Here is a 23729-nt window from a genome sequence, read left to right as displayed (position 1 = left end):
CCAAGGGAACGCCTACCGTCAGAAGCCGGCCCCACTGACATCACTAGTGATGTCAGTGGGAGTGATTTTGGCTCTGATAGAGCCAAAATCACTCCTGGCCCTGCGGTTGAAAAACTCAACCGCAGGCTTCTGGTCACAGTGGCGATGGTCGCGATGGTCAAGACCATCGCGACCATCATCCTGCACACTCGTATATGCTGTAGGTGGTGACCCACAGCTATACGAGCGTCCAGGAGGACGCTCCATATTTATGGAGGTGGGCCCTGATTCAGAGCGAGTGCTCTGGTCAGAGCGTCCGGCTCTGAATCAGGGCCAATGTGTGCACTGTAAGGAATAAGGCACAAATTACATGAAATTACTATGGATATTATGGGACTGCTGCAGAGTGCAATGTACGCGGGTAGGGAATCTTGGGCAAATTCAGAGTGCACATGCTCGGGTAACTGAGAGCACAGAGTCAGATGCATTCTTACCACTTATGTTAAGAAAGGCATAATGGGGTGTGAAAGGCATAATGGGCATGTGAAAGGGCATTCTCATGTTGGCAAATTAAGTAAGAATGTGTTCACACAAATGCAGCCCGTGCAGACCAGTACGGAAGCTTATACTGTATATGCCTGTTGCCTGTTAGCTAGTGTCTATTTGCACTTAGTATAGAGTAGGTGTAAGTACACGCTGATGATTGCTAATAAACCAGGTGCATACTGTACTGATGCAGAGACACAGGCATTCCAAGATGCATACAGCTCTACATATGCACAAAACGACAATATTTTTGCATAACCAAGTTCAGGTTTGTGGCCGTATCCTCTCAGAAAGTGAATCCCTGTGAAGACTGCTGTGGAGGAGGTTTGGGGAGTAGGTTACACTAGCTAACAGGCAACAGGCAGTGTCCGACACGGGCCCCCTCCTCTCCGCCCGGCGGCTGGCAGCGTACTGAGCTGTGCGCAGCCAGCGCCGGAGTTATAGACTCTGGGCACTAGAGTGTGCCCAGAGTCTACAGTGTATGCCAGGTCCCCGGGAAAATGGCCGTGGCGGGCATTTTCCCTATACTGCGCATGCGCAAATGACGGGAAAATGGCCACCGCGGCCCTTTTCCACTCATTTTACAGCACTGGACCCCTGTGTCGACGTGGGACTCTGGAGAGGTAAGTAATATTATGGGTGCAGGGTGTGCGGTGCGGGGCCCCCCAGGACCCTGGGGCACGTGTTCCCCGCACACCCTGCACCCATTATAGATACGCCCCTGTTCCTCCATCACCATGGCTGGCTTAGGTCCCCACCATGCCCAACTTCCCCATTCCCTCTTGGCACCGAAAAACTACAGCACTTGGTTACAGATGTCATGTCTTATAATACCCTTATTACAGAACAAAATGTATCAAGCTACAGTATGTGCACCAAAGCAAAAAAAAAAAAAAAAAACATATGAAGAACAGTGAAGAAAATCATCTATGCTATTATTCATATTATTTTTCTCTGTTCCTGCAGCCCCGTCTATTATCACTCATGTGAAGAAGGGAAAAATTGCCAAAAATAGCATTTCCGTATCTTGGCTGGAACCAGAGCGACCCAACGGTATCATCCTGGAGTATGAGATCAAATACTTTGAAAAGGTCTGACCCCTTGTAATGTACAATCACATGTTTGTGTTATTTGCGCTCACTAACTATTCCTGGTTAAAAAGCCATCAACTGCATAGGGAAATTGATTATTAATTGATTGTGGCTGCAGCAAATTACCAGGGTGACTTCCAGTGTGTATTTCTGATTAATGCCGTATGTCAGCTTGGGAAAATTCATTAAAAGTTCAGGTTAGAGTTATTGGCAGACTTTGCTCATCTGAATAAAGGTCACTAACTTGAAATGAAACACAGATAATGTTTGTAGTTGATATTGTATATAATACAGTTTCATCGTTATACAGTGCGGACATTGAAATATGTATCTCTTCCACACAGACAGTGCAGGAAATAATTTTGTATGTAAATCATTTACTTAAAATACTGGCTGTAAATCATTGATTGTTTTGATAAAGTTGGAAACAAAACGCAGGAAATGAAAGCATGTTTGATACATTCAGCGTTTATCATTTTACTTTCTGAATCCTGTACAGTGCCAGAGGCAAAAGCAATTATGTGATGTGATAAGAGACTTCTACTAAAAATGAAGTGATATAAACTATATTGAAAGTGAGTACAGAAAAAAAGCAGAATGCAAATGAGTTGTTTCATTTAAACGATTGTGCAGTGAAAGACGGATTGAGGAAAAATACAGCCCTATCCGCTTCATGCCTCAGGGCTGATTCAGAGATGGGCACAGTGACGATATTTACGCCAATTTAGTGATTTTTAGCCATCGCGCTGTAAGCCAGTGCAGCGATTGATTTGCGATTACGCTTACACGGAGAATTGACTCACAAAGTGAGTAGCTGGTAGTCAGCATTTGGGGAGGTGGTTATGAAAACGCCGGCGTGACGAACCGTTTAAACACTCTTTTCTGGGCGTCGATAAACTGCTCGCAACAGGAGAGACCTCTCTGTGGGGTCTATTTACTAAGCTTTGTTAGGAGATAAAGTGAACGGAGATAAGATACCAGCCAATCCACTCCTAACTGCCATGTCGCTGTGACATGGCAGTTAGGAGCTGATTAGCTGGTACCTTACCTCAGTTCACTTTATCTCCTAACCAGTGGCGTCTCTAGAGGTGGGGCTGCAACACAGTCCAAAATTCAAATAGGGAAAACACTCCAACTGCCATTTCAAATGCTGCCAAACATAGATAGCTGGGACTCACTGGCAGTTGGTGTGGCTCCCCTATTTGAATTTTGGATTGCGCTGCAGCCCCACCCCTGGAGCCACCACTGCTCCTAAGAAAGCTTAGTACATAGACCCCTGTGTCTGGAGAACCACTGAAGGTTGATGGCTGCCTGTCCTATGTTTGATGTCTTCGTTTTATGTGTCAGCGGCAGATGTGAGATGCTTTCAGTGGGCCTCTCTAAGCACTGGACGGCGAGTGGCTCATTAGCATATTTTTGCAATAGCGGTCTGTGAGAGATTGCAGCTGTGAATGCATTTGCGTTCATCTCTGAATCGAGCCCTCAGTACATAAAGTGTAAGAGACCACTCACACATACAGCTGGCCACACGTTAATATTGCCATTCTGTCTAGTTCTATTTAGAAAGAGAGTAAAGCCTATAAAGCATACATGCACTTGCCTACTTCTGCATTTCCACCACATTATAATTTATGTGATTTTGGTTTCCTGATTCACAAGCTTTTAACAGCTCCATGTGAAAACATTTGCTGTCATGTGTATGTGCTAATATTTTCAGAAATAGGATCGGCAATGGGTACTTTAGGGCAGGAAGATACAAATGTTCTCTTAGATTGGCATATCTATATGTTTCATACTTAAATTAATTAAAATGACAAAAAAGGTTGGAATTTTTGGTTACTCAAGGCTGCAGATCAATCGTGGCCTTTCTGGTCAGATCGAGGGTTTCAAACTAAAGTAGCCTAACGAGTCACACAAGGACAGCTGCTTTGCCTAGGCTTCATCGTTCTTTTTTTTTTAGATACAAGGGCTGTATGTGGCAAGAAAATATATTATTAATTGATTTTGTCCCATTCTATTTGTCCCATTCTATCACTTCCACCCCCCTATATATATATGCATATATATATACATACCCCATATATATACTGTATATATATAAATATATATATATATATATATATCTATCCAAAATCCGGCACTCATGAGATCAAATGCAGTACAGATACAGTGTGCCATCCACAGTTACCATAAACATACAAACCAGTTATACACTCCAACTGGCGTCACTCTGTGGCAAGAAATAAATCACATCAGCCGTGCTTGATAAGCAACGTTTCAGCGCTTTATTGCGCTTTTGTCAAGCTTAAAATCCATATGTATTTTAAGCTTCACAAAAGCGCAATAAAGCGCTGAAACGTTGCCTATCAAGCACAGCTGATGTGATTTCTTTCTTGCCATAGAGTGCCGCCAGTTGGAGTGTATATATATATATATATATATATATATATACACATACCCCATATATAAATATATATATATATATATATATATATATGGGGTATGTATATATATATATATATATATAGACTGTCCTATTCAAGTGAATGTGGGCCCAAAGCACTTCTCCCCTCACCCCTTACCGGCAGTACGCACAGGGCCACACCCAGTGGCATCACTCCCCATGGTGACACCCGGGGCGGAGAGGGACACCATGTAGCCATGCGCCGCCAAAAAGGGGGCATGGCCTCAAGAAAGGGAGCATTGCCTCTGGGAAGGGGGCATGGCCTCGTGGCCTGAACCCCAGCCCGTGGTTATCAATGGGGTGGTGGGGGGTGCCAGAGGTGCACGGCAGGGCTTCACGAAAAGAATCCTAGACACTACCTACAGGGCAGTGCCGGCTCCCTCACTGTGACAGGAGCCGAGAGCTGTACTTAATGCTACAGTGCAGCACCCCGGCTCCTGTCACCAGGGGTGGATTGGGAAGGAAAACCAGCCCAGGAAATTTATGGAAGCAGCCCTAATGGGGGCGTGGCTGTTGAGGAGGTGGGGGTCCATCAAGGGAAAAATTAAAGTTTGGAGCTGATTGGCAGGGACTTATCTATCTGCATTTTATATCTCTCCAAGGTTTAGTGAGTAGACCCCTAAGACTTTAGACACCACCATCGGTCGCACCATTGGAAACTTCAACAGCCCTATGCTAGGCGCAGATCATCCATCTAAGTATGGCCTTCAAAGTGAGCGATTCAGCGTATCTATAGCCAACCCCCTGTAACCACCTAAAGCATTTCTAATACACTACTGGTGCATGCATCTGTACCTGCACTGCCACTCAGACACATGTGCAGATCAAAAACAATGCAGAAGAAAAACATAAAACACTTTGCCCCCCACAGAAAAAAAACCCACATTGAACCCCGACAGGACAAAAAAGAAACCATTATCCCCCACAGGAAAATAATAAAAACATATTGACCCTCACAAAAAAAAGAAACACATTGACCCCAACAGTAAAAAAACAAACAAACATACAATGACACCCGACAGCAAAAAAAAAATATAGCCTCCATGGAAAAGAATAAAACACATTGGCCCCCACATGAAAAAAAAACACACACCAGCTCCCACAGAAAAAAACAAATACATTGGCCCTAACAGAAAACAAACATTGGCTCTCAGAGGTAAAAATTCAAACACATTGTCCTCCACAAGAACAAAAATAGGGTGCGCAGTGTACACCCTCACCAGAACTAACACAAATGTCAAACTCTGCCACTGCTGGGGTCGGGATGGGAGTAGTAGTAGTGGGAAGCAGGATGGGAGTAGTAATAGTAGTGGGACACCTGGGACAGAATGGGAGAAGTAGTAGTGGGAAGCAGGGGGTTGAATGGGAGTAGTAGTAATGGCAGAGCAGGTGCAGGCTTGGAGTAGTAGTGTGGGGCAGGCTGGGAGTAGCAGTTCAGAATAGGGGGCAGGACAGGAGTAATAGTGGAAAGCAGGGGTGGGATAGGAGAAATAGTGGAAAGCAGGGGGCAGGATGGGAGTAGTGGTGTGGAGCAGGAGGCCGAATGGGAGTGGTGGTGTGGAGCAGGGGGCCGTGGTGGTGTGGAGCAGGGGGCCGTGGTGGTGTGGAGCAGGGAGCAAGATGACAGTGGTGGTGTGGGGCAGGGGGCAAGATGGCAGTGGTGGTGTGGAGCAGGGGGCAGGATGTTAGTGGTGGTGTGGAGCAGGGGGCAGGATGGGAGTGGTGGTGTGGAGCAGGGGGCAAGATGGCAGTGGTGGTGTGGGGCAGGGGGCAAGATGGCAGTGGTGGTGTGGAGCAGGGGGCAGGATGGGAGTGGTGTTGTGGAGCAGGGGGCAGGATGGGAGTGGTGGTGTGGGGCAGGGGGCAAGATGGCAGTGGTGGTGTGGAGCAGGGGGCAGGATAGGAGTGGTGTTGTGGAGCAAGGGGCCGGATGGGAGTGGTGGTGTGGAGCAGGGGGCCGTGGTGGTGTGGAGCAGGGGGCAGGATAGGAGTTCTGGTGTGGAGCAGGGGGCAGGATGGCAGTGGTGGTGTGGAGCAGGGGGCATGATGGCAGGGGTGGTGAAAATAAGTGGGCTGGATAGGAGTGAATGTTGATCAAGACTCACCTCCACTCCAGAGTCATCTCAGCTCATCGACATCGTTCTCTCTCCACGCTGACATTTGGAGTGTGTTGCCATCTGTGTCCCGGGCCACTCCTCTCAGTCCCAGGAACAGCTGAACACACCCCGTTCTCTGCAGCCCCAACAGGATTAGATGGCCCAAAGAAAGAGAGGCCTGACGGCAGGCATCGGAGGCTAAGGGAGGGGGACACTGCACTTAGTGGAGTTTGCGTCTGTGGCTCTGTGCATGTGTAAGGAGGCTGGCTGGAGGCGGGCTGCAGAGGGGCTGGACGCAGGGCCGTCAGTGTTCACGGCCCGGGCTCTGCAAAGGATTATAGGAGGAGCTGCTGCATCTGGGCATGCGCAGCAGCTGCTCCTTCGGGCAAGAGTGTCACTAAGCTTCTACACTTGCGCAGTGCAGCAGCTACTGCTGGCTTAGAGAAGACCATGGGAAGGGGACACACACTGTTGAAGGGCGGGCCTGCTGCTGCTCAGTTCACCTGGCAGATCGGAGCTAAGCTCCGATCACAGCAGCGCTACTGGGGAGGGGATCAGTCATTGAAGGGTGGGCTGTGCGGCCGCCGGCCCCCATGGGGACCGGCCCAGTGGGAACTGGCCCGGCGTCCCGGTGGCCCAATCCGCCCCTGCCTGTCACTGAGGGGAAGCCTGCACCTTGGTATCACCCCTCGGCTGTTGACACCCGGGGGCAGCCCGCACCCCCCCGCATTCTCCTTGTGATGCCACTGGCCACACCTATCAGTTGCATTGATGATGTCAATACATTTTGTTATTGCTCAGCTTTAACTTGGCAGATCAATAAGTGCAGCTTATTTATTTCTAGGAGTTGTTACTACAAAATTATGCAATAAAAAACTGGTTCAGTAGTTTTTGCGCCAACTTGGAACAAAAAGACAGACACAATGTTCTTAGAATATTAGTATATATATATATATATATATATATATATAAATGTATATATATATATATATATATATATGCAACACAATAGGTGGGAACGGCGCCTGCAATGTGTACAATAAAAACATACAGTCAGGTCCATAAATATTGGGACATTGACAGAATTTTCAGATTTTGGCCTCCATTCACCACCACAATGGTTTTGAAATGAAACAAACAAGATGTGCTTTAACTGCAGACTTTCACATTTAATTTGAAGGTAATTACATCCAAATCGGGTGAATGGTGTAGGAATTACAACAGTTTCAATATGTGCCTCCCACTTTTTAAGGGGCCAAAAGTAATGGGACTATCAACTCAAAAGCTATTTCATGGACAGGTGTGGGCTATTCCCTCGTTATTTCATTATCAATTAAGCAGGTAAAAGGTCTGGAGTTGATTCTAGGTGTGACATTTGCATTTGGAATCAGTTGCTGTTGACTCTCAATATGAGATCCAAAGAGCTGTCACTATCAGTGAAGCAAGCCATCATTAGGCTGAAAAATCAAAACAAACCCATCAGAGAGATAGCAAAAACATTAGGTGTGGCCAAATCAGCTGTTTGGAACATTCTTAAAAAGAAAGAATGCACCGGAGAGCTCAGCAACACCAAAAGACCCAGAAGACCATGGAAAACAACTGTGGTGGATGACAAAATAATTATTTCTCTGGTGAAGAAAAACCCTTTCACGACAGTTGGCCAAATCAAGAACACTCTCCAGGAGGTAGATGTATATGTGTCAAAGTCAACAATGAAGAGTTCACAAGAGTGAATATAGAGGGTTCACCACAAGATGCAAACCATTGGTGAGCCACAAAAACAGGAAGACCAGATTAGAGTTTGCCAAAAACATCTAAAAAAGCCATTACAGTTCTGGAACAACATCCTGTGGACAGATGAGACAAAGATCAACTTGTACCAGAGTGATGGGAAGAGAAGAGAAGGAAAGGAACTGCTCATGATCCAAAACATACCACCTCATCAGTGAAGCATGGTGGTGGTAGTGTCATGGCGCGGGCATGTATGGCTGCCAATGGAACTGGTTCCCTTGTATTTATTGATGATGTGACTGCTAACAAAAGCAGCAGAATGAATTCTGAAGTGTTTTGGGCAATATTATATGCTCATATTCAGTCAAATGCTTCAGAACTCATTGGACGGCGCTTAACAATGCAGATGGACAATGACCCGAAGCATACTGCAAAAGCAACCAAAGAGTTTTTTAAGGCTAAAAAGTGGAATGTTATGCAATGGCCAAGTCAATCCCCTGACCTGTTTCCGATTGAGCATGCATTTCACTTAATGAAGACAAAACTGAAGGGAAAATGCCCCAAGAACAAGCAGGAACTGAAGACATTTGCAGTAGAGGCCTGGCAGAGCAACACCAGGGATGAAACCCAGCGTCTGGTGATGTCTATGCGTTCCAGACTTCAGGCTGTAATTGCCTGCAAAGGATTTGCAACAAAGTATTAAAAAGTGAATGTTAGATTTAGGATTGTTAAGTTTGTCCCATTACTTTTGACCCCTTAAAAAGTGGGAGGCACATATAGAAACCGTTGTAATTCCTACACCGTTCACCTGATTTGGATGTACTTACCCTCAAATTAAATCTGAAAGTCAGCAGTTAAATCACATCTTGTTTGTTTCATTTCAAAGCCATTGTGGTGGTGAATAGAGTCCAAAATCTGAAAATTCTGTCAATGTCCCAATATTTATGGACCTGACTGTATATATGTGTATGCTGTATGTTTTTATTTTTTTCTCTTATCACTGTATATTGTATATGTATTAAATTGTTGAATTATTTATTGATAAAAGCACTGGCACTTTCATTTTTTAACCATAGAATTGGTTTTAATATTTCTATGATTTATGCACTCTTTATAAACCAGTCGCTCTACAGTCAACTCATTGTTCCATATATATATATATATATATATATATATATATATATATTGTGATAGGATCACTGGTAAAGTGGTCTGTGGCAGGTACATTTGTCCCAGAGTCCTGTCTTTTGTGTTTCAAACCCCCAGGAGAAAGTCTACAGTGTAGCAGGCTTGAGTCTCGGCTTTTTGAAAAGCCAGTTTGGGACCTGGGGGTTGTGGGTGAGAGGAGAGGGAGGGCTCCACCCACGGCCACTCCAGGTTTTGGTTCTCTTAGCCTGGTAACAGGCTTGTTAGGGTTTCCACCTGAGAGTGGCCAATATAAGCCTAGTGTGTTTAGGGCTGAGTGTCTCACCTGGGAGAGCAGACAGGGAGTTTACTCAGAGACACTGGAAAACCTAACTGTGAGTGTTGTGCTGTGCCTTTGTTGCTGGTGAGGGCATTAGGCCCTGCCAGGTTCTGGTAGTGAGGGAACCACCTGTGAAGTTAGTGCCCCGACAGGGCTAGGATTTATGTTTATGTTTTCTTTATGTTATTTCTGACATTGTACAATAAAGACTGGCGCCGACCAGCTTGTACTCGCATCCAGACTGGTGTGCTGCTTCCCTGCTGCTGCTGTGTGTGTGTAAGGAAGGAGTCCCCTACCCAGGAGAGGGACCTCCTAATCTGACTGTGTCACAATATGGTGGAGAATGCGGGCACCCACACACACTGAAGTTGCAGCAAGAGGAAAACTTTCCGTTTAAAAATTAAAGGGACAGACACCCAATTTGTGAGTGTGGAAATAACGCTGTGTCCTTGGAGTCCCATAGAGGAGGCATCAGCCAATGCTCAAAGAGGCAAGGTTCAGCTTCCAACCTACACCCCAGGACAAAATGGAGGAAATTGTTAAGGCCTTGCTCCAAGCTACAGCAACTCAGCAGGAATCTACCAGGGCTCAGCAGGAAGCTACAGCAGCTCAGCAGGAATCTACCAGGGCTCAGCAGGAATCCACCAGGTTGCAACTGTTAGCCTTGGAGACAGCCCAGAGGCAACAACAGGTCGCCATCGAGGAAAACAGCCAGGCCATAAAAGAGGTGGTACAGCACCTGGTTGCCCGGCAAAGAGATGTTAATACTGGTCCTCCCACCACCACTCACTCCGTACGAGCCAGTCACTTGCTCCAAAAGATGACTTCGGGCGATGATGTGGAGGCCTACCTCACCGCATTTGAAAGAACGGCCGAAAAGGGAGAGTTGGCCCAAGGAGCAGTGGGCAAGTCTGGTGGCACCTTTTCTGTCGGGGGAGCCACAAAAGGCCTATTTCGACTTATGCCTGGCTGATGCCAAGTACTATAAAAAACTAAAACAGGAGATCCTAACTCACTTGGGGATCACCACCTTTGTTCGTGCCCAACGGGTCCACCGTTGGGAGTTCCATATGGACAAGCCTCCATGTTCGCAGATGCATGACCTCGTCCATCTGTCCTCAAAATGGCTACAGCCCGAGACGCTGACGGGACCACAGATCGTGGAAAGGGTCATGATGGACCGGTACCTGCGATCGTTACCTGCGACTCTGCGCAAGTGGGTGAGCCATGCAGACCCAAAGTCCGCGGACCAGTTGGTCGAGCTGGTGGAGAGGTACGTTGGCTAGCTGAGGAGCTGATGAGTATGTCCCACCGAGCCCCGATGGCGCACCGGCAAACTCCCACAGACACTGGTAAGACTGTTCCAGGGGAAGGGTGCTGGGCGGTGGAATGTACCTAAGACTGAGGGTGTAGAACCTGGAGACAGGCCTGCCAGGCCGGGAAGGTTCTTGCCCCGTAAACGACTAGACATTAATATGACTCAGTGTTTCCGATGTGGTGGCTTCGGCCATATTCCCGCTAATTGTGCACTTACAACTGTACCTATGCAATGTGATACTGCTCATGTCTACCGCAGGGGGTCTTTCTTTGCACAGATAGCCTGTACGACTGACCGGCAGGCTGTGACTGATAAGCACATGTGTGTACTCACTGTAGATGGCAACCGAGTAGAGGCACTGTTAGACTCTGGTAGCTTGGTGACACTTATAAAAGCTGAGCTGGTGAACCCCTTGCGGCGTGAGGGGAAAACTGTTGGTGTGACCAGCATACATGGGGATACTCGATATTATGTTACTGCCGAGGTGAACATCGAGACACCATGTGGTTCTGCTATAGTTTCTGTAGGTTTGGTACATGGTCTGATGTACGATGCAATATTGGGGAGAGACTTTGCTCACTTCTGGAAGTTGTGGGAAAGCCGTTTTGTTCCAGAGGTGAACAACCCCGATCCATTTGAGAAGGTTGTCGATGTAGTAGAGGAGGGAGTTTCTTCTGAGTCAGAGTTATTCCCTTTTTCTACTATGATTGGCGAACTAGAAAATGCAGAGCGTGACGGTGGCCCGCCAACTGATGTGCCTCCCATTGAGGTGGGAAGTGTTGTTGGGCCAGGTGATCGTCTGCCTGATTTAGAGGTCAGAAGAGAGGTCTTTGCCGTGGAGCAGTTGAATGACCCTACTTTGGTAAAAGCCAGGGAGAATGTAAAAGTAGTTGATGGTAAACCCGTAGACCCTGATAGTCCTTTGTCCTATCCCCACATGGCAATGTGGCAGGATTTGTTATATCAGGTGACTAAGAAGGGGGAAGATGTTGTGGAACAACTAATAGTTCCCAAAACCTACAGAAGAACAGTGTTGGATCTGGCCCATGGTCATATAACGGCAGGCCATCTAGGGGTAGAGAAAACCACTGAGCGAATAATGCAGAGGTTTTTCTGGCCCGGGCTTCATAATGAGGTATCTGACTTTTGTGCATCCTGCCCTGAGTGTCAGTATCATGCTCCCAGGCCACATTTTAAGGGTCCACTAGTTCCATTACCTATTATAGAGGTGCCGTTTGAAAGAATAGCGATGGATTTGGTTGGACCCTTAATGAAGTCTGCCAGGGGACACCAGTATATTCTGGTCATAATGGATTACGCTACCAGGTACCCGGAAGCGATCCCGTTGCGCAATACGTCAACCAAGACCATTGCCAGAGAGCTAGTTCATGTCTTTAGCAGGCTGGGTATACCTAAGGAGATACTAACTGACCAGGGTACACCGTTTATGTCCAAAGTCATGAAAGAGTTATGCCGCCTGTTCAAAATCGAACAGTTAAGAACTTCGGTTTATCACCCCCAAACCGATGGGCTGGTCGAGAGGTTTAACAAGACGTTAAAACAAATGCTTAGGAAAGTGGTCGACAAGGATGGTAGGGATTGGGATTACTTATTACCGTATTTATTGTTGGCCATAAGAGAAGTTCCCCAGTCCTCCACCGGGATTTCACCCTTCGACTTGTTGTATGGGAGACACCCAAGGGGGTTACTAGACATTGCCAAAGAGACATGGAGGGGCAGTCTAGTCCTTACAAAACGGTGATTGAGTATGTTTCTCAAATGCAGGAGAGAATTGCTGCGGTAGTGCCGATAGTGAGAGAGCACCTGGAACAGGCTCAACAGGCACAGCATAGGGTATACATCCGCAATGCTCGGTTACGCAGCTTTGCTCCTGGGGACAGAGTGTTAGTATTGGTTCCCACTGTGGAAAATAAACTTTTGGCTAAATGGCAAGGGCCCTTTGAAATCTTAGAAAGAGTGGGGCAGGTCAATTACAAAGTTTACCAGCCGGGGAAAAGAAAGCCGGAACAGATATACCATATAAATCTGTTAAAGCCCTGGAAAGATAGAACGGTACTGTCGGCCGACCGAGCCCCTCCAGTAAATCCAGGGCCCTTAGTTCCCGAAGTGACAGTGGCAAAAACCCTGTCGGCAATTCAACAACAAGAGGTCAAGGAGTTTCTGATTAGAAATAGGGTGCTGTTCTCTGACGTACCTGGGAAAACCTCGGTCATTAAACATGACATTATCACTGACCCAGGGGTTAAAGTTAATCTAAAGCCCTATAGGTTACCAGAAGCACAAAGAGAATCGGTGTCGAAAGAAATTAAAAATATGCTAGAGTTAGGGGTTATTGAAGAATCACATAGTGAATGTTCAAGTCCCATTGTGTTGATTCCAAAGCCCAACGGGAGTGTGCGTTTCTGCAATGACTTCCGAAAGTTGAACAGTGTTTCAAAATTCGATGCCTACCCGATGCCAAGAGTGGATGAGCTGATTGAGAGACTAGGGACGGCAAGGTATTTAACCACTCTTGACCTAACCAAAGGGTATTGGCAAGTTCCGTTAACCGAGAGTGCCAAACAAAAGACAGCTTTTTCAGCGCCAGAGGGCTTGTTTCAGTACAAGATGTTGCCCTTCGGGCTACATGGGGCACCTGCTACCTTCCAAAGAATGATGGACAGGATTCTAAGGCCCCATGGACGGTATGCGGCTGCTTATCTGGATGACGTGGTCATTCATAGTCCTGATTGGCAGTCTCACTTACCCAGGGTACAAGCAGTGTTGGACTCCATCTATAAGGCAGGTTTGACAGCCAACCCAAAAAAGTGTTGTCTAGGCATGGAGGAAGTAAAATATCTGGGATACACCATTGGCAGAGGCCTGATAAAGCCTCAGCTCAATAAAGTTGATGCCATACAAAACTGGCCACGGCCTCTGAATAAGAAGCAGGTGAGAGCCTTCTTGGGAATTACGGGTTACTACAGGAGGTTTATACCCAACTTTGCCACCATGGCAGTCCCACTGACTGACCTGACCAAAGGCAAACAAAAAGTCATGATAGAATGGAGTCCTGAGGCAGAGAAAGCTTTTCAGGAGTTGAAAGTAGCGTTGTGTTCCCAACCAGTCCTGATGACTCCTAATTTTGAAAGTGAATTCATAGTACAAACCGATGCATCAGAAGTAGGTATAGGAGCGGTCCTGTCCCAGAACAAGGAGGGTGAGGAACACCCTATTTTCTATCTTAGCAGAAAGTTGAATGTACATGAGAGAAACTATGCCACAGTCCATAAAGTGGGCATTAGAGGCTCTCAGGTACTACTTGGTCGGAAGAAAGTTCAAATTGATCACTGACCATGCCCCTCTGAAGTGGATGTCTGAAAATAAGGACAGTAATGCGAGAATTACAAGATGGTTCTTGGCGTTACAAACTTTTAAATTTTCAGTGGAACACAGGCCAGGAAGCCAGCTGGCCAATGCTGATGCGTTGTCACGCATTCATTGTTTGGGGGCTTCAGTTGTTCTGCCCCACAGGTCAAAACAAAGGGGGGGGATATGTGATAGGATCACTGGTAAAGTGGTCTGTGGCAGGTACATTTGTCCCAGATTCCTGTCTTTTGTGTTTTAAACCCCCAGGAGAAAGTCTGCAGTGTAGCAGGCTTGAGTCTCGGCTTTTTGAAAAGCCGGTTTGGGACCTGGGGGTTGTGGGTGAGAGGAGAGGGAGGGCTCCACCCACGGCCACTCCAGGTTTTGGTTCTCTTAGCCTGGTAACAGGCTTGTTAGGGTTTCCACCTGAGAGTGGCCAATATAAGCCTAGTGTGTTTAGGGCTGAGTGTCTCACCTGGGAGAGCAGACAGGGAGTTTGCTCAGAGACACTGGAAAACCTAACTGTGAGTGTTGTGCTGTGCCTTTGTTGCTGGTGAGGGCATTAGGCCCTGCCAGGTTCTGGTAGTGAGGGAACCACCTGTGAAGTTAGTGCCCCGACAGGGCTAGGATTTATGTTTATGTTTTCTTTATGTTATTTCTGACATTGTACAATAAAGACTGGCGCCGACCAGCTTGTACTCGCATCCAGACTGGTGTGCTGCTTCCCTGCTGCTGCTGTGTGAGTGTAAGGAAGGAGTCCCCTACCCAGGAGAGGGACCTCCTAATCTGACTGTGTCACAATATATATATATATATATATATATTACAAAATAGAGGGCACTCACCAAAACCAATTTTATCCAAGAAGTACTGTATTATGCCAGTGTTTAAAAATGTAGTCCGATATTTTGGTCCCACAGCTCCATGGAAACCACAAAGTGTGGAGAAGTCAGCATAAAAGTAGCCAGATTTAGGGGTACATTTACTAAGCTCGAATAAATTCGAATGTGGCTAAATCACACGTTAAATTCATATTAGCAATGTACTAAACGCTAAAATTGGCCGAGTTTGTCCCTGAAACTGGGATGATAACATGTTTTTGGACAAATAGACCATCAATCCAACTCGGCCGAAATATAGTGCAAAGCGGCTACAAAAGATGCTAAAACGAACCCAAATAGAAATCTCATATAGAACACCTTTTTCAATTCGAATTTGACATCTAAACATACTTAACCATCATTCACAACTCAAAGCTGTGGCCACTAAAAGGGGGTTATGCATATGCATACACTTCTGTCCTTTTACAAAGAGAAACAATGCATGGCAGAGTTTTCTGTGCTGGATGGAGATCTTGTGGGGGCTATGAGATACCTGAGGCTCTGCCACCAGGCTGGAAGAAACCAGGGTCATAAAACTGAGCACGGTCAGCATTGGCCAATGGCGAAGTTATACATGCCGTGGCATGACTCGGTAGTGCAGAGCATCTTTTGTGCAACGTTTTACTTTCAAATGCATAATAGTTAGCACAACCAGCTTCTGCTGATTAAGATGATATGCAGCATGCCTATGTTCTCTGGGCGACACAGGGCATAGGCATGCTGCATATCATTTTAAACAGCAGAAGCTGCTTGTGCTACCTATTCGCATCACAGAGCGAATAAGACACATTTGAAGGTAAAAAAAGTCACACGAAAAGATGCTCAGTGCAACCAAGACACACGGAGCTCCCGTCTTATGTGTAGCGCGACTTGTAGCAAATGGAGGATAGATGTATGTGGACACATCTGTAAGTACCCAGAGTTTTCAATTTAACAACAAAACAAAACATTACATTACACAATAGCAAACTAACAACATACATTAATGTGTGCCACCCACATGTATGACACTTTAAAGCAATCACGCAGGTTTCTTTTGGAACTTGCAAAATCGTCCAAGTTAGAGTGATAGCGCACGCATTGGCACAATATGAACGGATGCAAAATCCTGCCATGTTCATCCAAGATGATCAAACTTGAACGCAAAATGCGAATGAAAATTCCGAATGGTTATGGATGAATATACCATCAATCAACACGAATGACAACAAATCGTCAGCTTAGTAAATTCAATAACCTGTTGAAAAAATGAAACACATGAATACGGACAATGTCATCCAAGATTGATCACGGGTGACAGAATAGAAATTGGCACACTAGTAAATTTACCCCTTAGTATCAGCTTATATACAGTATACACACTTATCGACACTTGGCAGTGTTCTCATTTGGTGCAGTGTCTACCTTAAAAACTCCACCTCCTTGTTTTTATTGAACTTATGCCTTTATATCCCTGAACACAGCCCCCTTCTTTATTTGTTTGTTATTTATTTTGAGCTAAATTCTCCAGCCCATATGAATTTTTGTTTTCATTGGATGTGTGCCATTTGCTATATGAATATGCACCCATATTATATTTTTCACCATTCAGAGTGGTTTTGCTGTATTACTGAACCACCCCTAAACTAAGAGTCCCACACCAAAAGGATACTTGACCAAGTGATTCCTTTATTGCACTTCTGTACAAAGATCATGTGCTGGAAAGCACCATCCCCTACCTCCGAGTATGCAGCAGGCACAATTTTGCGTAAAACGGAATTCTGATACGTGTGGGTAGCAAGTGTTGGGTGGGTCCCCAGGTCCCACTGAGTCATAGGTGGTTGAGGTCCTAGTACAGACCCTGGACTGTCTGAAGTTGCCGGGCAGACTGCATAAATTAGTTTATGGGACGTGGGTTTGAGACCCCTGTTGTAAGATGCTTGTTGGCTATTTTATATGATATATGATAGATTTGGAGATGTTCCCTGAATGGTCCATTTTGGTATTCCTTAACATATGGTATAGTACTATGTAACCTGCAAAAACTGATACAGGAAATGACCAGTGGTGTCTCCAGAGGTGGGGCTGCAGCGCAGTTAAAAATGTAAACAGGGGAGCCACACCAACTGCCAGTGAGTCCTGGACATCGATGTTTGGCAGCATTTTAGGTGGCAGTTGGTGTAGCTCCCGTTTGAATTTTGGACTGCGCTGCAGCCCCACCTCTGGAGCCACCGTTGGAAAGGACCACTAAATTTTACAGTTAACTAAGTATAACAACAGATCTAAACTGTAGGCTTTAATATGATCTGCACATCATCATAGGGCTTTCATATAACTCGAAAAGCTAATTTTTTCTGGTGGTTTGGTCATGTCAATATACCATTATTTTCATATGGGAAGCTGTCTTTATGATAACTAATACTATAGCACTTCAAAGGCACATATCACGCTTCCAACCAAGGGCCTCATTTTGAGTTACTGTAGGGGTAAATTCAGTTAGAAGCTGCAATTGGAATGAGGCAAATTTAAATAAGCAACCAGATTTAGAGTTAGGAGGGGGTGCTTCTTAGCTCAATCTTTACTCACAGCTCAAATATAAGGCCTCCAAGAATGTGCATACTCTATTTTCTCTACATGCAAAAAAACCCTAATGGACAGATGCACAATGATAATGGCTATGAAGCCAGGCATACAGATACGGGCAGTCCATTCACATAGATGTACATATAACTCAGCATATCCTCATTTAGTTCCGAGAGTATTAGTCCACAAGTGTTTAATTTTAGGTTCATGGTGATATCCCCAGTGGAATATTCATACTAATGTAATGATCATTTAATAAATATATACAAATAAGACAAAGATCATCGGGCAACTCATCCTGAACTGAAGCTAGGGCAGAAACAGTTGCTCTCCAGGCTCCATTTGCATTTATATATAGATGATTAAATAAAAGAATATTTTGGAGCTGCCATATAACTTGTATCATTTGAGTTAACCATGAAATTATAATTTTTTTTTATTAAATACTTAATCTTTGTACAGCACAACTGTATAAACTACAAGTTTATACTACTGGAATAGTTTAGCAGAATCAGCCATATTACACTCTGTACATCTAGACTATGAATTTTCGATTGTATTCATAGATGCCATATTTTTGTTTTATTTTCCTGCACAAATGAAGGACCAAGAAACCAGCTACACAATCATTAAATCCAAGGAGACAGAACTGACTGCAGAGGGATTAAAGCCTGCATCATCCTACATATTCCAGATCAGAGCACGCACGGCCGCAGGGTACGGTGCCTTCAGTCGCAGATTTGAGTTTGAAACCAGCCCAGTGTGTAAGTCATTTTAATTACTGTCAGCTCATGTCCATGTAATAGTTAGTGGAAAGAGTCAGCAGATCAATACCATAACAGGGAACTGTCATTCTTACACTGCTCCAGATCTCCTCTCCCAGGTCCAATGCATTAAGTGAAGAAGCCTCATTCATGTCACTCAGTTGTATAAGTTAACACCTTGGCTCTTGCTTTCTACTCTCATCTAGTGCAGGAAGGGAAGGGGGTTGGGATAAATGTCAATCTGTTGGTAAACTGTAAAATTTAGAGAAACATATTTTAAAGTTGGGTTTTTACTTTAAAATCTATAGTCTGCAAAATTATTTTTGTTTATTAATGATTGTTTTACACAATGATCAGAAAATACTGATATACAATACAAGCTTTGCAATTATGTGCCACATTTGATTGTTTGATATTCTGTTTAGGAGAAATAAACTAAATGTATATGTATAAAAGTGATAATTAATATTTGGCTATTGTAAACACGGTAAAATACATTAAGGCAAAGTCACCATGTTGGGTTCAATCCATTTAGCCACAAAAGGTGCGACTTGCCGTTACCACGGCATTAAAACGCCGGCAACGGCACCGCATCTCGCATCCCTCGCGGTACTCTCCGAACCCGAATCTGCACAACTTTGTTCTGAGCCCTATGTGTAGCTACGAGTACTTTTGTGCGAGTTTGGGCTGCTGTAAAGTGCCACCGTAAAGTGACTCGGATTGACCCCTTTGTATTTTATAAATAAGTAAATTCACAATACTGAAATATGTAGTCAGCAACGTAATATTTCTGTCAATAGATATAGTATAGTATAGCAATTAAAATGATACTGCAGGTGCATGTGATATGAAGTGTCTTTTTCGTGGCTCTGTGTGCCATAATTTGCACACGTGCCCCTAAACTTAAACAATTTTAAATAAATGCAGCAGAAAACATTATTAGATGGCAAAGCAATTTGCTTGTTAGTAGAAGAAGATCCCTAATTCAGATGAAATGAAACAGTTCAAAGTGTTTGGTATCCATATTAAAATAAAATATAAATAAATAGTTGAAGGGGACAAGTTAGAAAGGAGAGAACTGTATGTGCCCCAGAAATTAGAATTCACTGACTGGCCTTGGGCAGTATTACTAATAAACATGCTACTGTAGGAATATGAATATAAATCTCCAACTCCTTCAACAATAGTGTATCTACCCTAAAAAACATTATTTTAATAAAGTAAGGATGGACAGGAATAGGGGTTACAATATTACTCCAGAAATATATGTGCAAAGTAGCTTAATCCATATTATTATTATTATTATTTATTTTTTTATTTTCATTAATAAATAATATTCATTGGTGTTTATTAACCATCATTAAGGGATTTCTCCACAAAAATCTATTTGATATTGTAATGATAATTACCTCACGTTTCTCCCACCATCTGTCCAGATGCTAGTGCCTGTCTATATACACTGAAGTGCCAAAATTCATGGCATAGCAATATGTAAAGGTAATGGTAGCTGGCATCAACAAACTCTGATGTCTTGGAAATGCCCAGACCTGCATCAGTTGTAATCTGACATCTCGTGAGTCAGTTTGAACACCGGCTAGGATGCTCATGGCATGGCGACGTGAATTATCACAGTTCGATCAGCGCATGATAGTGGGTGCCCGACAGAGGGGACATTCCATTTCCAAAGTTGTGCAGACATTCAACATTCCTCGATCTATGGTGCCACATGTGTACTGGGAACACTTCATGGAAGGCATTACCACCCACCATGGACAGCGCAGTGGCTGACCATGGGTGCTTAATGATTGTAACCAGTGGAGTCTGACCAGAATTGTCTGTGCAGGGGGGGCCCGTGTGCACTCCCCGGACGCCCCCTCCTCTCCCCCCCGGTGGCCGGCAGCCGACTGAAGCAGCTGGCCAGCCACCAGAGCATTAGTAGACTCCGGGCTAGCCCGGAGTCTACTGCGCATGCGCAGAACACCAGAAAATGGGCACGGTTGTAATTTTTCCGGTGTTCTACATAGCGCTGACAGCCACCGCGGGAATATGGATAGGTAAGTTTAAAATAATATGGGTGCAGGGTGTGCGGTGCGGGGCCCCCCTGGACCCGCACACACTGCACCCATTATAGATACGCCACTGTGTCTGTAGTAACAGACAAGCGACACTGGCTCAAACCACATCCACATTCAATGCAGAAGGTACCAGATGCATATCCAGCAGGTCAGTGCAGTGTTCTTTAGTTTCCATTGCATATAGGAGCGGAAGACCCACCTTAGTTAACACTATGACACCAGACACAGCGCCTCATCTGGGCTTGTGACATCACTAATTGGACCCTGAAAGATCAGCAACATGTGGCGTGATACGATGAGTCACAGTTCCAGTTGTTTCAGGCTAATGATAGGGTTCGGGTGTGGGCGCATACGTCATGAGGCCATTGACCATAATTGTCAACAAGGCATTGTCCAGGCTGGTGGCGGTTCCATAATGGTGTGGGGTGTATTCACGTGGCATGGGTTTGGGACCGCAAGTCAGCATGAGTACGTCATTGACTGGTAACTGCTATGTTGCATTGGTTGATGACCATTTCCATCCCTTTATGGACTTCATGTACCTCCACAACAATGGAATATTCCAGCAGGATAATGTCATCAGTCCCAAGATGTCCAGAATTGGTTCGAGGAGCATTCTGGAGAGCTCTGGTGAATGGTGTGTCTACCACGTTTGCCCGACATGAACCCAATTGAGAATTTATGGGATGTGGTGGATAGGTCCATTCACACCCAAGATCCTTCATCTACAAATATCAGGGAGTTTTGGGAAGCTATCCAAATGGTCAGAGGTCTTCTGTCCACTTGTGAAATTGATGCCACGTCAAGTTGCTGCACTTCACTTGGCAAGAGGGAGTCCTACACGATAGAATGCATTATCCTATGACTTTTGGCACTTCAGTGTATTTTATATATATTTTTTTAAGTATTGTGACTTTTTTGGCATGCTTTACATGATATTTTATATGTGTTATTCATTTGATAGTTCGGAGATCATATCTTATTATCCTTCATTTCTTACTATACCTTGGTGATTGTGAAGAAATGAACACACCAAAATGTTTGTACATTTATCCCTGTTTACTAAAATGCAATGCTGTTTTGAACACACTCTGGATGATTATATATATATATATATATATATTGATAGCGGTCATATATATATTAGGATTTATATGGATCTCAAAACGGCATTTTATTGGCTATCGGCTATCACGTGTTTTGGATAGCCGATAAAATAAATCCGAACTAATCCGAACTTGTGGTAAAGAAGCGAAAAGAACCGAGTAAATCCGAACCCGCTCATCTCTAATATATATAACTCCAGTTATGGAGGCACTCAGGTTCACAAAATATGCATAGTCGCAGGTATGAATAATATTGATACCTGCGACTATGCGTGTTTTGTGAACCTGAGTGCCGCCATAACTGGAGTTATATTTGATGTCCTGTTTGGCTATCTGCAGAGGGCACCTGGGACTATTATCTTATACATGGGAGTGCCACCCATCTGGAATATATATATATATATATATTATATATATATATATATACAGAGCTGTAACTAGACTTTTTGGTGCACTGTGCCAGAAAGGGCATTGGCGCCCCCCTCATTTTTCAAAGGGACATACTGCACCCAAAAAAGGGCCATGGCTTTAAGGGGTTGGGCCAGGGAAGAGATAGGAGAGGCCAGGAGATGCTGGGGATGAAATAAGAGGAAGCTACAAGCAAGAATGATAATAAACAGAAATTTGACCGGCCCAAACAGCGCTCCCTGACCTGTGGTGCCCTGTGCGATGGCACCGGCCGCACGACCCTAGCTACGGCCCTGTATATATATATAGTCTTCATGGAAGAAGTTTCTTTGAAGATCCATGCTGTCCTTCATTTACCCCAACTTTCTATATATTCTGTATTATAGAGGAATTCAGATATCTCTTCTGTTGGATATAGTTGTAGAAGTATGATTTTGTGCTGTGGAATAAATTTCCTGTCATAGATGTAATTTTAATCTGAACAGTTTTGCAAAAGTTGCAGTCACATAAACCTCTGAGGCTGCCCGTGTGTTGCTTATAATTGAAGCTGTAATCTCCATTTTCTGCCTATCTACTCAGCATTTGCAGCAACCGGTGATCAGAGCCAGATTCCTATAATTGCCGTGTCGGTCACTCTGGGGGTTATTCTGCTGGCCGGAGTTGTTGGTTTTCTTCTCAGTGGAAGGTATGTGGAATTGCGTTCTGCCTTTACAGCTGAAACAAGATAACGTATTTGCATTCTATTTGCTCAACAATTCAACTTATTAATACAAACATTCTGACTTAAACTATTGAGACTCTTGCTTGCTCAGGTTTATGTAGTGCATAAGAATAATACAAGTGCTTCTACACTGTATAGTGGGGCCATGCTGACAGCTGATCCGGACCACAGCATGTACTAGAGTCAGATCACTCAGGAGGCTCTAGTTAAATGGAATTGATGTACAGTAAGATGCAACTGAGAAATGCCTACAATGCCACTTTTTTCCACATTATGATAAAAGGATAATTCACAATGGTGAATTTGCATGTAGGATTTAAATGTAAGAAAACATATTATGGGCTTCATTTAGAGTCAGGAACACATCTAACTAAAGGTCACAAATTAGCATTTAGACTTATGATAATACAATGGAAATACATGTTTTATAATTCTGTGAGGAGACCTTGAAAACATACACTGTTAGGATTCCCTGAGACTGTAGTTTGGAAACCCTAAGATGAATGACTGTTAAATACCAGAGTAATATAAACATTTTCCTGCCTGTCATACCTCAAGGCAGGTACATTGACATACATACTGTTCTTAGCAATGCCCACACTCATTGTACCAGCATACTCTATTTGTGCTCAGCAGTGCTGATATGACCATAGACAGGGAAACTACAGAACCTGTTCCTCTGTCCACACTACCCAATAAATGACAATTATACTAACTGACACCACACCAAGAATTGGAGAGAACATGGCCACAACATTTTATTACAGTTTTGTTTAAATGTCTCCCTGGACTTTCCAACATCCATCAGCAACCAAATCTGTTTTGATTTTTTTCGACCTCCCTGACAACCTAAAGCGACCCTTAGAAATACTCTGGTAATTATATCCATAATGACTGTGAACAAGTTATATCTATAGTTAATTATATTTCTTCCATTCAGAAATGAACTCTCCACTCAAAGAAAATCCATCTTGCCCATATCAAGACTGAATACACTGTATTTTGCCCAGAACAACTTCTGTGGCGTAATATTAGGTCTTTCCACCTCTATAGCAATATGACAGTGCACACTTTTGAAATATTCATGGCCCTGTGTTTGAGAATAAAGGGCCTAACAGAAAACACATACATACGTAAGTGTTTATTTTTACCAATT

General features: G+C 44.3%; 1 protein-coding gene across 1 annotated transcript in view; it reads left to right on the top strand.

Annotated features, from left to right (window-relative positions):
• The window catches only part of EPHA5 (EPH receptor A5), a 360920-nt gene that overhangs the window by 278142 nt on the left and 59049 nt on the right, over positions 1-23729 (top strand). Inside the window, exons 6-8 of the mRNA XM_088463302.1 lie at positions 1492-1616; positions 18104-18263; positions 22432-22537. Coding sequence (XP_088319428.1) covers positions 1492-1616; positions 18104-18263; positions 22432-22537 — 391 coding nt within the window. The remainder of the gene's footprint in view (positions 1-1491; positions 1617-18103; positions 18264-22431; positions 22538-23729) is intronic.

This window comes from Taudactylus pleione, unplaced genomic scaffold (genome assembly GCF_031769625.1).
Source record: "Taudactylus pleione unplaced genomic scaffold, aTauple2 ptg001339l, whole genome shotgun sequence".
Classification (NCBI taxonomy): domain Eukaryota; kingdom Metazoa; phylum Chordata; class Amphibia; order Anura; family Myobatrachidae; genus Taudactylus; species Taudactylus pleione.
This window is presented reverse-complemented; position numbering and strand designations above follow the sequence as displayed.